This window comes from Neopelma chrysocephalum, unplaced genomic scaffold, assembly GCF_003984885.1.
Source record: "Neopelma chrysocephalum unplaced genomic scaffold, ASM398488v2 Primary Assembly neopelma1_22b, whole genome shotgun sequence".
Taxonomy (NCBI): domain Eukaryota; kingdom Metazoa; phylum Chordata; class Aves; order Passeriformes; family Pipridae; genus Neopelma; species Neopelma chrysocephalum.
The window spans coordinates 8,248,393-8,264,088 of record NW_020897690.1 but is presented as its reverse complement, the minus strand read 5'-3'; the positions used below and the strand labels follow the sequence as shown (position 1 = coordinate 8,264,088).

Sequence of the window (15,696 nt, the reverse complement as noted above, 5' to 3'; positions counted from 1 at the left end):
ACAAGAAGTTTCAGTTTTAATGGACAAAGCCTGTTCCCACTAAATGTACCCTTGTACTGCCAAGAGGGCTTTGAAATAAAATAAAGTGGCAAGTTTGAGGCTATTAGTGTCAGAGTCAGACCAGCCAAGCAGTTCTAAATTAAGCTGATCTTGGTATTAAAGAAATCTCTTTGCATGAACTTTTATGTTCCCCTTCACTCTGGAAACCAAAGTTATTCCCTTGAGAAGCTACCTGGCTTCTGAAGCGTTTGCTGAAGCATGAGAAATACTACAGATGACTGCTTGAATCATTTCCAGATAACAAAATATCTTTATTTAAAATCTGATCTTGACTAATGTTTAAAGTTCAGAAAGAAAAAATTAAATTCAAAGAAACTTATAAAAGCTTCTTGTAAAATAACAGTACTCCTCAGCAAAATATTAGTGTTAATAACTACAGATTAGTGAAGTCCATAACTCTAAACTGAATCAGAACAAGAACTGTTTCTTGTAGAGTTTCCTTCTTTGGCAACACCCAGAAGGTATCACTTTTCATTATGAGGTAAGCAAAGTTTGCTAACAAAGATTTTCATTTAAACTAAAAAGGAGGACACAGACTATGAAGAGCAAATGAGAAACAGCTTTTCACCTTTGAAAGTCTGTGACAAATCAGGACAAGTCAACGAGTCTCCATCTCTGAATGGTCTCTTTGTCCAAGTAACTGCAACAAACAACCTGATCATAACCTTCATGTAGTGTCATGTCTGGCACCTCTTACGGGTGCTTTGGATGCCTCAGAGCCTGGCAGGTGCCAGTGGACGTCTCGACAACAGAATCAAACTTCTGGTCTAGGCTGGTGAGATACTGAGCTTTGAGGCCCCAGTGATGGTACTAACCAGACCTCCACTGCCTACAGTGCAGTTTAAACAGGTACCCACATCAGTCCTTACACACAGACACATAAATGCAGGTGTCCATCTCAAACTTACCTCCTCTCAAAGCCAGAAAAAGCAGCCATGGTAAGCAAGCTGTTTTGTTTCTCTACTTATGATGGCAGCTGAATCAGGAAGAAGAAGCAGGCCACCTTTAAGAACTGGGTGCAGCAGAAAATAGGAAAGGTTCCCAAACTCTATCTTTTTGTTCCTGTGTTAATAAAGCTAACTCTTCACAAGGTGGGACTCGTTCATGGGACAGCCTGAGGAGCTCTGTCCACTTGTTCTGTAAACACAGAGCCTACACGCGTATGCTGGTAGCTCTCCTCTGACAGTGTTGCATTCCATTTAAATCCATTTTCTGCTTGTTCTTTGATGCACTTTGGTTAACATTCCCAAATTTACAGCACTATTTATCTTTAGTCACTATGCAGCTTAGGAATTGGTAGATAAATCTATCAACTAGAGGACTTAAAGCCTAACTCCTCCCTATCATAGACCAGTGTCTTACAGGGCCACAGTCCACGAATCTTGAATTATCTTCTTCACAGTGAGACAGATTCAACCAGAGGAATTAAGCATGCCCCTACCTTGCCTTATAGCCCTGAGGTTATGACAGTCTTCTGGGCAGTGGCATACGTGAATCTGAACCCTCTCAGATTGTACAAAGAATGCCTCTCTTCACTTTGCCAAGTGTTTTCCACACTGAACTGTTCTATGTCTTACTGAAAAGGACCCAAAAAGAATAACACCCACCCCTCAATCTATTGCAGGTGAGTCCTCCTTTCGAGGAATATGGCCCACAAGCTCTTCACAGGAACGGCTGAAGCATTCTCACGTTGAAGTTTCCCTATCAGCAGGCTTCAGGTGATACTCTGTTGAGAGTGTTGGATGTTTGGATTAAAAGCACAAAACTGTACAGGGAAATTGAGCTGCCACAGGGCCCCACAGGCACTCAGCAGTAAGTGAGATGTTTCAGCTCATTCCAGATCATCTATTCCCAGTTACACTGACAGGAGGCCAAAGGTGCCACTAGAGCGTTTTGGCTCCAAAGCAGCAACTGTTACAGTTTCCTAATCTTAATAAGAAGCTGCAATTGTTTATCTGCTCCATTTTGAAGTGCTTTAACCAAAACTGTCCAGGTTTCTTCAGGAAAGGACAGGGCCATTAGTTTGATGCTGTATGGTTTGCACTCAACATTTCTGTAGATCTGTCTTGACATTATCATCTTTGGCTGCAGCTCTTGAAAACTGTGAAAGTAAAAATTATATATTTTTATGCTAAAGCTGAAATAAATCCTGCACAATTCTGCCTAAGGAGTGATTTTCTTCAGCCTAAGACATGTCAGAAACATAAAATACCATGCTAAATGTTGATAAGTGTTCTAAATTTGGTGACAAAAATTATTTTGCACATGGCTACACCACTACACCTGAATGTTATTAGCACAACCACCAAGGACCTCAAGGTACTAACAGGTTCTGATTGCTCTAATCAGCTCATAACCATCCTTTTTTCTGAAATACCCCTCCGTAATCTCTTCTCCTCTTCCTCCTAGAGATTTAAACTTACTGTATTCAGTCAGCTCTGACACAGCACAGCTGCATAAGCTGGTGCAGCTAAGCCGCTCTGCTGTTTGCGGGCAGCAGCTTGGAGCTGCACCTCAGATGGCCAAGCCAATGAAGCCATCACACAACCAGCTGACACATTCAGGCACCCGAGGGACAGCAGGGCACCACCGCTTTCACTGGTGCTGTTACCTCTATCAATGCACCCAACTTCTATCCCTATTTTTGCTTAACTCCACTAAAACCAGTACAGTGAGGAGGGGTGAGAAATGTGTAATCTTTAGTTATGTACTAAAGTAATTACCTGAGATCACTCCTCTGCATTGGAGCTCCACTACCTTCTTGCCTTTACTTGTAGTACTCCTGGACTCACATTAAAAGTCATGTATTTGTGAGTCTTCAGAAAGACAAAGAGAAGCTTTGGATGACTTGTATTTTAATTGCTCAATAAAAATTGTATTTATTAAGCAGAAAATTATTTCTACTTCTAATTACTACAGCTTTCCTTTTAAAACTGTTACAAAAACAAGTTACAAAAACGTATTTTAAGGATGCTAGTGTTAGTGTTCAAAAACACCCAGCCAGTGTCAGTAGATTGGTTTTATTCTCAAGAAAAAACAGTAACATAAAATATTTTAACACTATTTTTGTTTAAATATTGGTGACAGATTATGCATTTCCTCAAATAAAGTGCTATTTTTACAAATAGGTATTTCATATTTACTTTTACTGTTGTTCTAACCTCATAATATTGAATAGATAAAGTGTATTTTGGTTAAAGAAGAATGCAGCATTACTCTTCCTTTATATTCCTTCTCGTGAAACCATTACATTTTCAATTTGCACTCCTTTATTTGTATCCAGTCAATAGTGGCATATTCAGTTTATATACTTCTTCATGTAGAAGCTGCCATAATTTGTGGTGGTTTCCATGCCTTCTTCTGTGCTTTTGTTATGTAGGTCTCCTATGGGTTGTTCATCTATGGGCATGAGTAGAATGAAAACATCCATCTTCTTGTACCATCATTCATTTTTCTTGCTCTTCTGACTTGGTTCTTCTCAAATCCAGATCACTGGTGCCTTGAACAATTCAACACTTAGGTTGAACTATAAAAGCAACCTCTTTATTATTATCTTTGATTCTTTGTGGGGTTTGTATTTTACTTCAGAAAGTACCACACAAGTGTAGTTAGGACTAACTTTACAAATTTTCATTTGTACGGTTGGATTTACTCAGTCAGATGCCAAACTTCAAGATAAGAAAAAAATCTTTTGTTGCTACCTTTTAGGAGAAACAGCTTCTTGTGGTTTTAAAGAGCAGCCAGGTGCTATAAGAGAAAAAAAAAAGTTTGAAAAATTTCCACCAGCAAGACTTACAGCTTTAAAGAAGAGAGGAATTCCAAAACTTCTGGAACCAGGCCCACATTTCCCAGTGTAATTGTTACACCAGAATCCAACAATTGGACCCTGTAATTCACTGTATTCATTTTAAGTTATGTCCTGTATGGAGAAGGTATGGAAAGTCAAATTCATGTGTGAAAAAGTCATCTACTGCCACAAATCTTTCCATTATCCCTCTTTTTTCAATGTGTACTTTTTCAGCGACTATCTGAATCCTGTATGATTTTTATTTGCAAGTCTATATTGATTTTGCTCCTATTTTTACTTCTCACTCTACAATTCCTAACTTCCCCCTCTGGATAATTTCCACTTGATATTTTTTGACTCTGAATCCAAAAGTGGAAAGTAAATATAAAAACAACTCTCTATCTACAGATACATATGTGTAACTATCTATCAATATGCAACATACTATAGTATGTAAAGTGAAACCAGAAGACCAGAATTTCCACAAATTATAGACTGAATGGCATCATATTCTTTTTATCATAATCATAGGCATAGTTACTCTTCATTTAACTTTTGCCTGGAGAATATTCAGCTTATTCTTTCAATATCCAAATCCTGCCTTTTTGAGTTGCCCCTGCCAGATGTTGGAGTGTTCTCTTTTATTGCCACCTGTTAGAAGTATTATGTTTAGAAGGGGGAGACCACCTAGACACTTGTACCAAGTGACAAGGCTCGCCTTTTTCTTTCAAACATTTCAATAAACCTGGTATTAGAAGGCAAACTGAGCTAACCAGCAGTTAGCTTTACCTCCAACCAATCTTAATGGGTTTTTTTTCCTGATGAGGTTTGTGTCCTTCAGAGTACAAACCTTGGGTGCTCTCTTGCCTTTTTCATGTCATTTTTGCAGAAATGGCAAATTCTGTTACAAGCCATAGACTTAGGCAAGGGAACTTCCAAGAAGTATTTCCATTTTTTTATCACAGATCTATCACAGATCTAACATACATATCTATTAATAACTAGCATATAGGATTTTATTTGTACTGTTCTGGAGGAAATAATTTCAGTTGTTTTGCTCCCTTTTTTTCTTCACCATAGAATTCACATGAACTTTTTCTCGCTTTTCATTTCTGATTTGGCAAGTTTTGTGTTGAGATGCAGTAACTCTCTCTCCTTTGGTGCCATTTCTTTCAATTAACCTGCAGACCACTGCCAGATCTGTTCAACCTCTTAATTATCCAGTTGATGACTGCATGAATCTTGACACACACATCCAAAATAAACTACACAATTAGTCCTGGCAATTAAGCATTCAAAACGTCCTTTTTTTTTTTTTTACCAGAATCATGTAAGCAAAAAGGTCACCTCAAGCTACAAACAGAAACTTTTCCTGAGGTGATATAATTTCTCAAATTCCTTTTCTCAGAAATCTAGACTTTATGCTGCCACTTACTGTTTCATTGAAACTGAGAGTCCACACAAAGGAGGACCATTTTGTTCCACAGAGCAGTCATTTTGCCTTATGCCTCCATGGGCTGGTCATCTGCTCTAAATGATGAAGCAGCAAGCTAATTCTGTGTTTGCTGGACACAGTTCACTGGGTTATTAAGAAGCAGTATCTTCCTAGTAGTTTCTCTTACCAAGGACAGAGTGATTACTGTGCATGGCAATTTTCCAAGCCATAATTTTCTTCCTTGAAAACCAATGAAGTGTCAAAACTTGTGGTAACATGCACTCTTGGAATGAACTAATTTCATCAGAATTTTCTGAAGGTGACCGATTCATTTCCATTAAAAAAGAGATGGAGGCAACACTCCCTATTGCAAGTACTGTTCACCTGTTCAGAATAACTATGGTGCCTCCAAGCCTAATGGCTTACAGGTCCAGTAACCATTGCATTATTTACACTGCAGTCAGGGTAGCCATCTGCCTTATGCCGACCAGGCAAGGACTGGAATGTGGAGTTTCCACTGCATAACCTGGTACCCCTGGCATGTGCTGGGGAGGAAGCAGTCTCAGTATCCTTCTGACAGAAAGCAAATTGTATTTTGAAGCCTGTTGTTTTTTGCAACACAGAATCATCCCACTTCCAGCCCCAGGGATGACACAGCAACTAATGTACAAAAGAAAATTTCTCCCAACCGTGAGCTTTATTATAACTTAAACAGCTCATCTGCCAAACACTCAACAACTTTTCTATGAGTTCTTGTAGTAAATATCACAGGGAGCTTAGAAGCAACAATCTCAGCAGGAGATGCTCAAACAGGAGCTACAAGAAGTCAGCAACTGATTTTGAACTGCCAAAAAAACATCCATAGGAAACTGTGGTATCTTCCTAAACAAGCCCGTTGTGTGAAATTAGTTATACCATCAATGCTCTACTTCTGATGGTCTTGCTTTTATTTATTCCGCCTCTCCTTGTTTTCTGCAGGTAATCACTGCAGCTCTTCTTTGCATTCTACAAACACTCATCCAGATGCGTATCTATTTCCGCTGCCTTCCAATCTCCCACCAGATTTGACAAGCAGCAACAGCTCCTGACTCAGGGGTAGCAGGGGAGGAATTGAGCCTGAGCAGTGCAGATTGTGGCATTTTGGGCAGAACTAAAGCTAAGGGGACACTGGACCTATGGATGAGGAAGGGTGTAAGAAGCTGTAGACATTTGCAGGCTTGGTGTCAGTAATCAGCCTACAGACCTCCCACAATTATAAGCTACATTTCTGGAAGGTAAGGATTAAGTTTCTTTCCCCCCTGCTTTTTCATTTCTGAATCTTATGGATATATTCAGACTGTATTTCATTTTCTTCTTTACAGCCCTGCAGGCTGGAAACTTCATAAAAGCAGAGCTACACTGAGAGCCACTCTGGTTTAGGTACTAAGCTTTTAAAATGACTCAAAATCTTGAGGAAATCACAAGGATAGCGTGGAAAACAGTGGTACCAACATAGCTGGAAGAGCAGGATGTTTCCATCACCCTGTGAGCTACACCTAGCTTTCTAGAAAGGCAAATCATGATGTGGCTTTCTTGCTAATGGTGTCCAGACAGGCTCCTAGAAAGAGCTGTAGAGAAATGAGTTGTTGTGGACCGTGCAAAAATGATAAAATTTTCACATATTACTTTTCAAACACACCACAAGAGGCAGCCAGTTACAAATGTCATGATGTCAATCAACGAGACCGTAATAAACTAGAGAAGTAAGCTCGCATCAGAAAAAAAAAATGGTATTCACCCTGGAAAAACTTGGGAAGGTTCCCATTTCAGAAGTTTTCTTTATGTGGGAGTCCAAGATATCTTAATCTGAGGTACTAGTAAAACAGAATATAAAACAAATACACAAAGCAAGTAACAACAATTTTCCAAGCCAGATGTCCTAAAGAAGCAAAAGGATTAAGCAGCTGAACTGCTGTGTACAGAGCACAGGTTGTTGTTTAAATTGCCACATAACTGAGATGTGATAAAAATGAAGCTAATTGTTTTAATGGACAGTAATACCAGGCAGATTAGAAAAAACTGTAACAAAGGATCTGAAATTTTGTGCAAAATCAAAAAGGGATTTGAGAAGTCTTGCCTCACCAACCTACTGGAATTCCTTGAAGGTGCCAACAGTCTTGTAGGCAAAAGAGGTCCATTTGATACCTGGATTTTGACAAGGCATTTCACAAGATCCAAAGTTAGCTCTTAAGACAATAAATAACCCACAGGGCAAAAAGAAAATTTCTTGTGTAGATAAATAATCTGTTAGGGAGGCAGAGGACAGAAGGTTGGAGGAAAAAATTATTATTTCCATAGCAGAGAAATTCACCCCCAGCATTTCAGAAGGATCTACATACGAATATTCAGGACATGAACAGTATATTCAATATATGATTTCGAAAGGGCATAAAGGGTGAAGGGACAAACCTTCTTAAGTTATCCATGTAAATAAAGAGAAAGGTAAACAGACGATTGGCAAAAGGACTTCATGTGACATCACTGCCCAAACAATAAGATGGCAGACAAAATTTGATGGAGATAAATATGAAGTAATATGAAGGCAAATGGAAAAAAAAGATGTATGCATGGTTATATAAAATTATAGGCTGTGAGTTCAAACTCTGCAGACCACCAGGGTTACAAGACACAGTTCCAATTAATAACAATTCAGAAATAACTAGGAAAGGGCAAGAAAACTGAAAGTAAAGAACACAACTGAAAAACAAACATCACTGTGTCATGTAAATCTGTAATATGCCTATATCTTGAATATTGTATGCTAGACTGGTATCTCCCAAGTCTGAAAAGATTATAGTAGAAAAGAAAAAGAGGTGAGAAAAACTATGGTATTGGGAATGACAAAGCAGCCTGTAAGACTCCCATCTAAAAAAACATGACTGAGGAAAAGTATCACTGTTATTTGTAAAATCATCAGTGGTATGGAGGCAGTGAAGAGGAAACAATTGCCCACTGTATCTTCTGATCCAGTAAGATGAAGCAAAAGAAGTCAGGACATGTCAAGTTCACAGAAAATGAAAGCAAGCAGCTCTTCACATCAGTGTCAGATGAGACTGGATGAAAAAGATGAACACAACTGTATGTACCTTGGATCTGACTTGGTACAGCTGCTCTTATGCTCTAAAATATTACACGTTCCTGGAAATTACTTCAAGTTCCAGAGACTGCATAAGGGTCCCACTGCTACTTTTTACAATAAAAAGCAGCTTACCTGGTGCAGAAACTTCTTTTATCTACATGCTCTCTTCCTCTTCCTTCTCTGTTAGTGCTTCTGTTGCTGTTTCACAGCCAAATCTGTATCATGGAGCTCTCATACACAAAAACCCAAAAGCTAGATCTCTCATGGCAGCCTCCTTGCAGCATCCTGTCAAACGGTTAGCAGGAGCAACTGTTGCTTCCATTCTTACAAAAGGATGTTCTCCCCAACTCTGTGCCACCATTACTGTCCTTTGCTGTCTTCAAGACACATTCAAGCTCAGTGGTTAGGCTCAGCAAGTTGCTTGGAGACACGTTACATCTCTATGCTTCTTCGGTTCTCGAGTAATTCCAGTTCATTATACCATGTTATCAAATCCCAAATGGCAGCTTCTGCTCACCTAATGGTACCTACAGAAGAGGCTCTTCAAGTCTGGGATGTTATCAAGAGACATCCAGAAGTTCCCACACATGCTGACTACTCTGAGAATGGGAAGTAAGCTGCACAATGCATACAGGGACATCTGAAAGTGGCTTTCAGACAAGCATACATACTATACAGAATACTGAAAGTAGCCCACATTCACTAACTACCCCAGCAATTCCTGGTTTTCCCCAAGACACCAGGAGGTCTGCAGTTAGCACCTGCTTTCACATACGTAGTGATAAGCAGCTGACTGAGACTGGAACAACTGGGACTTGTTCGTTATTAAGGTCTCCTAAAGCATACAATACCTGAAATATTATTTAACATAGCCCCTAAACAAATGAAATTATTTTGTGAGTGGATGCAAGCAGCAAAATCAGCAAATGAAGAAGAGGCACTTTTAACATAGTGAACTTCTGAAGGCCATTCAATGGCTTCCATTGTTTCTCCTAAAACATGGATATAGAAGTACACATCTGAATAGGTTTTGCCCTTTTCCTTAACCTTGAGTAGCAGATGAATATCTGCCTTTGGCCCAGGTGGCTGGCAGGACAGGGATTTGCAACTTTTATATCTGTGACTGTGATAAACGTATTCATTAGTTACAGGTCAGCAACACCTTCCTGTACATTTTGGTTATAGACAGTACATTTTGAAAGGCAGTTTCTCCAGCTTTGCTAGCAGATAACACTGGTGCTTGGTGTAGATGTATTCCAAAGAAACCAACTGTAGACAATCACATAAAAATACTATCTATGCAAAATAACTAAATGCATGCATACAAAAATACATAATTAACATAGCTACCAAAGCAACTACACTAAACTGTAAATCTTGAATATATTTATTCTACTTGATCACACTAAAGAACTGTCTCCTATAAAGAGTATGCAAAAGTAAACTACGTATCATAAAGAAATGCACCTGCCACTGATGCTATACATATACACATACACTATACACGGTATACTGTATACTCTAGTTTGCTATACTTACATCCATTTGCTATGTTTAGTAATGCACAACAAAAATCTTATGCTTACTTCTGATAGTACTGTAGTGTGTATAAACTTCTTACAGATTCCTCTACCTTTTTACGTTGAAATCTTCTCTACAGTCTCAGTAAGAGACACGGACACACATCAATTATTAACCAGGAAGCTAGTTAACTGGCTTGTTTGTCACATTCTGTCTTCTAGCCAGTATTAAATGGAAGTATCCATACATTTGGACATTAGGAAGAATTTCTTCACAGAAAGGGTCATTAGACATTGGAATGGGCTGCCCAGGGAGGTGGTGGAGTCACCAGACCTGGAGGTGTTTGAGGAAAGACTTGATGTGACACTTAGTGCCATGGTCAAGTTGACAAGGTGGTGTTGGGTCATAGGTTGGACTCGATGGTCTCAGAGGTCTTTTCCAACATAATTGGTTTTGTGATTAATTCTGTGCTTTTGTGATTAATTTTTCAATTAATTTCAGGTGCTACTTACATTGGGAATGACCTGGTTGTCGTGTGTTACTAACACTACTCTCAAAGGAAGAGTGGAAGTTGTGTATAGTTTCTTGTAAAATCTGTCTCTCTCGACCCTGTAAAAGAACAAGAAAATAAAATAATTCTTAAATTTCTGTTTAAAAAACAAATTTATGAAGAGTTCACAAAAAATGTGTAAATACATGTTTCCATGCTAAATATACTATTTGAAATAATTAGAAATCCTTACCTCACAGATATATATAGAGAAAACCTCATAGTAATCTTTTCCTGAAACTACCAGACAGCAATATAAACATTTTCACTATTTTCTTTATCTCTTTATAGCATGGAGCATCATCCACCTCCCCTAATTTTTAGCCTCATCGCTTCTTACTGTCGGTCTTAACCTGGGGAAATTATGTTTTGTTTATCCCAGCTTCCACTATCAGAGAGAGAATGGACCTCAATACTGAAAAAAGCAGCTGAGAAGTGTCAGCGGGCCTAATCAAAGTCATGTTCCAATACAAAATCCCTCCGCTAAGAACACTGCTTACTGTACAGCATTCTTAGCAAATTTGTTTCTGTCATTAAAAAATTCAAAGGCAACGAAAGTGTAAGAAATTAGAGAAGTGCTATTTACCTAATCACTGAGGAATCAAAAACTGTTAGGCTAAACAAGGGACATCCCTCCTCTTACGCTATACTCTCCAGCTGGACTATCACAGCCAGGAGATTCTTTTCAGCATTGCTGAAAGCAATATTTGGTAACTGCAATATTGCTCATGTTTACCAGTAGCTTCTTCACTGGTCTAGGAAAGAGTGATTGAAAGACAACAGGGAGTACCACAAAGGAAAATATTTTTCACACTAATCAAATAAATGAAATACTTTGTTTGGAAAAAAATAATTTAGCTTTTCTAACTAAGATCTGCAACTGAATTTCAAAATGTATGTTGAATTAACAATACAAGCAAGCCTCGAAATAATTTACTAAGTACAGTACTTCAAAACACACCTTTCCTGCATTCAGTTCAGAAATAGCTGCCAGAATTTGCTGCCTTGATCCATCGGTTTTAATACCAAGCTCTTTCAGATCACCGTCAGTAAGTGTAAGGAAAGCTTCCATATCCACCTGCATATGAAGAAAAAAAAGAAGAAAAAAAGATAAGACAAATTTACCTATGAAAAGATTCATCACTGCAGGTTAAACGTGGTTTGTTGGGTTTTTTTAACTGTATAGACTTACTGTAAATATTTTGCAAAGAAAAATTTTAATGAATTACCAGCAGCAAATGGTACACATTTTAACACTCTGTTGTAAGGTTTTTAATCTGTAGTTAATCATTCAACTAATTATGACAGTACATTTAAAATATTAATGGATTTTAAATTTCTTTTTCAGACAAGCCCTATTAATATACACTCTCCACAAGAAATTCCTCTATCTACAGTAGCAGCTAGTTGAATAAGCCTAAGGTTTCTCGCTCTTCTTTTCTTCCCCCCTTCCCCCAAGTATTTTTGGAATTTCAGAATACTGTGTTTACTTTTACAGTGTATCCTGAGAAAAACCTATGTTTTGTTCATATATCAGTTTTTATTATAACACCACATCCATAAGGCTGTGATAAGAACAAACATCTAAAGCATTTCATATTGATATAAACTTCACACATAAAGCATATTAATTTCTACACAATGCTCCTTTGCCTATCATGCAGGGGAACAATAATAACTCAATGTTTTGTGATGCAGCTAAATAGTCTGTGTTTGTGGTGCTGAATCCTGAACTCTGCAGCAATGTCTATTTATTGTATGTCCATTCACTACTCTGTCTTGACCGAATAAACACACAATATTTGCTCACATCTGATACTGTCTTAAACATTGTAATGAATTAATTTTACTTATTTTCAGCAATATTTCTTTTCATTGCATCCCTCAGCAACTGCCACAGGCCTCGCCTACAAGGATGCCTACGTTCCCCCAGTTTAATTCTCCTGTTGCTTATTCATAGTGGATAAAAAAGATAAAGCAGCCATCTCGGTGACTCATACCCTCCTGCTCTCCATCTGCAAATGAGGATCCAGCTGTGACTCCAGGGATGATACAGTATGTCCTATAAACTGTTTAGCCACATTGGATATAGACATATATAGAAAAACAGAGAGAAACAGAGAGAAAAAGAAAAACCCTGAAGCACCTATTTATACAAAAATTGTAGGTTAAACATAAAAAGCTCTGATATTTGCAGTATGCCACGAATATTGCTTGGTCCATGTTTCAAGGTCCTCTGCAACTGGAAATGGTTGTAGAACTTGCAATCTGAGATTCTGGATCACAATTCTGATGTAATATGCGTCACACTCCACTTTTGCTAAAACAGTAAAAAAAAAAATCTTTAAAAAAAAAGACGTACCTCTTGTTCCTCAAAAATAGGTTGATATTTCTCAAGAGACAATTTTTTAAGGATGCCAGTGAGCTCATCTGTAATAACAGAAAAAAAAAACCAACCCACACATGGATCAGAAAAGATTTTAATGATTTCTGCATTATGAACTGCTGAAAATATATATTAAAACATACATTCCACATAGTCATATAAGTTCACTAAAAAACAACCACATTTATTCTCCATCAGAAATTGAAATATTTGCTTACTCTGTTCTCACCTACTTCCATACACTGTAACTCTGTCAAGCCTCACCTTGCTAGGATAAAATCTTTCTACTGTATTGCCCCCTTTCTTCCTCATTAAAAAGGCCCTTACAAAACCACTAAGGGCAATTTAAGCAGTTCAGTCCCTAAAACGCAGGGGCTTGGCCCCAGATGCCTGATTATGCAGGTTATTCAGCAAAACTCCTCAAGCAGACAAGGAACTGAACAGCATATTTCTACATCATCATCCAGGAAGGCAAATTGCAGAACAAACAACCACCCAGCTGCTCATTCAGAACCCCAATACAACACACATCTATCTGAACCTCTTCTCCTTAAGTGTCTGACATCCAGGCAACCTTGAAGTCCAGGTAAGATGAAAACTGGACCGAATTTAAGTTTTATAAGCTTACCTTCCAAAGCTAAGAGCACTGAATATTGGCTTTCCTCTCAGTCTAAGGAAATTAGAATTTGGAGGACCTGATAGTGACTCTTCCCACACATTTAAAATGTGTTAAAAAGCATAAGTGCACTTTTAGAATAACCTAACATTACCTCTCTTAATTACATGCTACCTCTCTCAACTCAGGTTTTATTTTTATTGCTTTGATGTCACAAGTGACTAATTATCTTTGTTTTCCCAGAAGTACCAAAGTGATCAGTTAAACTAAGAAGTCGGAGTCAAAATTAAGAACATGAATGATTTACATTATACAACAAAACTATATTTAAATTCACCATATAAACTCACTTTCATTTTAAAAAACACCAGTAGTCCATTCCCAAATGTACTTTGTTTTTTTTTATTTCACTTCTTTGTCTTTTAACTGTCATTTTTCTTTCATCATCAGTAGAAACATGAAAGAGAATCTCTCTCTCCAAGCTTTTCAAAAGACATCAAGTATCTTGAGGTAGACACACTTCTGTGTACTATTTGGAAAGACTCCTTCTTTACACAGAGGAGTCCACAAAAATCTAAAGAGAAAAATTCTAGTTGAGTCTTATTTTCTGCTAGGGTTTTGGTGTTTTTTTTTACCTCAAGTTCATTTAACTTGGTATGCTTAACATGATTTGCAAAAGCTGGCATGGTCTCAGGCTAAAAGGTTTAATACCCTGAGGTTAATCAATAGGAAAAGGTAACCAGTTTTAAAAATGTCACACTGTTTGATGAAAAATACCACCTTACAGAAAGAAAACTTCTTTCATTAGAAGACCTTAGATATATTATTAACATTTTTTTCTTTTAGGTTGTTAGTTAGGCTTCTCATTTTTCATCACACTGGTGGGCTTAAACTATGAGCTGTGATATGGGAAGAAAAAAAGTATCTCTGAGCTCAGAGTCTTGTTGTCATAAACAACTATAATGTCAAATACCTTTCATGCATAGAGAATGCTTTCTGCAGTAGGAGCTTCAAGTTTTCTCTTCATCTTCCCCTCTTCCAGTTCCTGTATTATTACACCAAGTTTGAACAAACTCCCAAACCTCTCAGTTTTACAACTCTTGCATAACATGTTGTTTCTCCTTTGCTTTATCATTCTCATTTGCTCTACTCTTATCTTGTCTCCTTACCTACATCCCTGGAGAAAGCAAAAGTTCTTGGAGCTCTTACTGCTTCTGCCACACTACTCCCATTTAGCACCTCCTTTTGTACTACTCTGTAGTAGTAAGGTAAGATTACCTTTCTCCAAGTTTTCAGGGCCTCCTTTTACTCTCACTTGGTTTCGTCTTTCATGATTCTCTACATCACTGGTTCTCAGAATAGAGACAAGCTGTTGATGGTCCACTGAGTGGTTGCCTAAAGAGAAACCAAGCACACCTCTGAACCCTGCTGCCTACTGTTCCTTCACAGTAATATTCAATGCAAATCAATTTATCTAATTAATTTGACTTGAAAGAAAAGCAAAGTTAACATTGCAGGCCTTCTGTACTTACTCTTCTGATTCCTATTTGGCATATCAGCATTTGTACTGTTGCTACTGAATCAAATCACAGTAAGAGAAGCCCTTGAATTAAAGGACCACTTAACTACAAAAGCTTACAAGCATAGTGAACTCAGAGCTACTCAAGCTTCTGACAACATTTCGTCTGCTACACAGAGAACTCACTGTATCATGGCATTAGTGGTGCAGTCACAAAGTCCAGCTTCACTGGGTGAGATAAGAACAGCTGACAACTTGGGGAATACCTCTTGTTATCCAACAGCGAGTTCTCTTTCTTTTATATATTTCTAAATTGACAACTCTTATGTTATCAAGCCATCACTACAAACTAACTAAACGTGAAATGATTTTCTCCAGCAGTCAGTACAATATGTCACAGTTAAGCCATGAGATGAGGACAGAAAGAGGGTCAAGTATCACCTCTCTTTAGTGTCAAATGGAAGTAAAGTGTCCATGGATAAAGTTAGCATAAATGAAAACAAACCAAAATCAATACAGACCACATCTGAAAAAACAAAAATAGTACAAAGTGCCTCTTGCAGAAACCAGATAAGGTGCCTCCACTTCTTATTTAAAAGATTCTGAGTCCAGTTATTTTTTTTCACATTTTTGAGATATTTACAGAAGAAAACATAGTTATTGATATCCTGTTTCCAATGCAGTAACATGACTTTATTTTAAGA

The 15,696-nt window shown here is 37.9% G+C and overlaps 1 protein-coding gene across 7 annotated transcripts in view; it reads right to left on the bottom strand.

Annotated features, from left to right (window-relative positions):
* Positions 1-3,182: 3,182 nt before the first annotated feature.
* ANKS6 (ankyrin repeat and sterile alpha motif domain containing 6) overlaps positions 3,183-15,696 on the bottom strand; it is a 43,073-nt gene continuing 30,559 nt past the window's right edge. For 4 of the 7 annotated variants that reach the window (XM_027679531.1, XM_027679539.1, XM_027679500.1 and 1 more), the window contains exons 13-18: positions 14,752-14,868; positions 12,834-12,901; positions 11,433-11,549; positions 10,434-10,530; positions 3,762-3,807; positions 3,183-3,559 (exon numbers count right to left, since the gene is read on the bottom strand). In XM_027679531.1, coding sequence (XP_027535332.1) covers positions 3,550-3,559; positions 3,762-3,807; positions 10,434-10,530; positions 11,433-11,549; positions 12,834-12,901; positions 14,752-14,868 — 455 coding nt within the window. In that variant the 3' untranslated portion in view covers positions 3,183-3,549. Of the gene's footprint in view, positions 3,560-3,694; positions 3,808-8,532; positions 9,018-10,433; positions 10,531-11,432; positions 11,550-12,833; positions 12,902-14,751; positions 14,869-15,696 lie in introns of those variants that run through there. The other 3 variants (XR_003533612.1, XR_003533613.1, XR_003533615.1) reach the window with 3 other exon arrangements.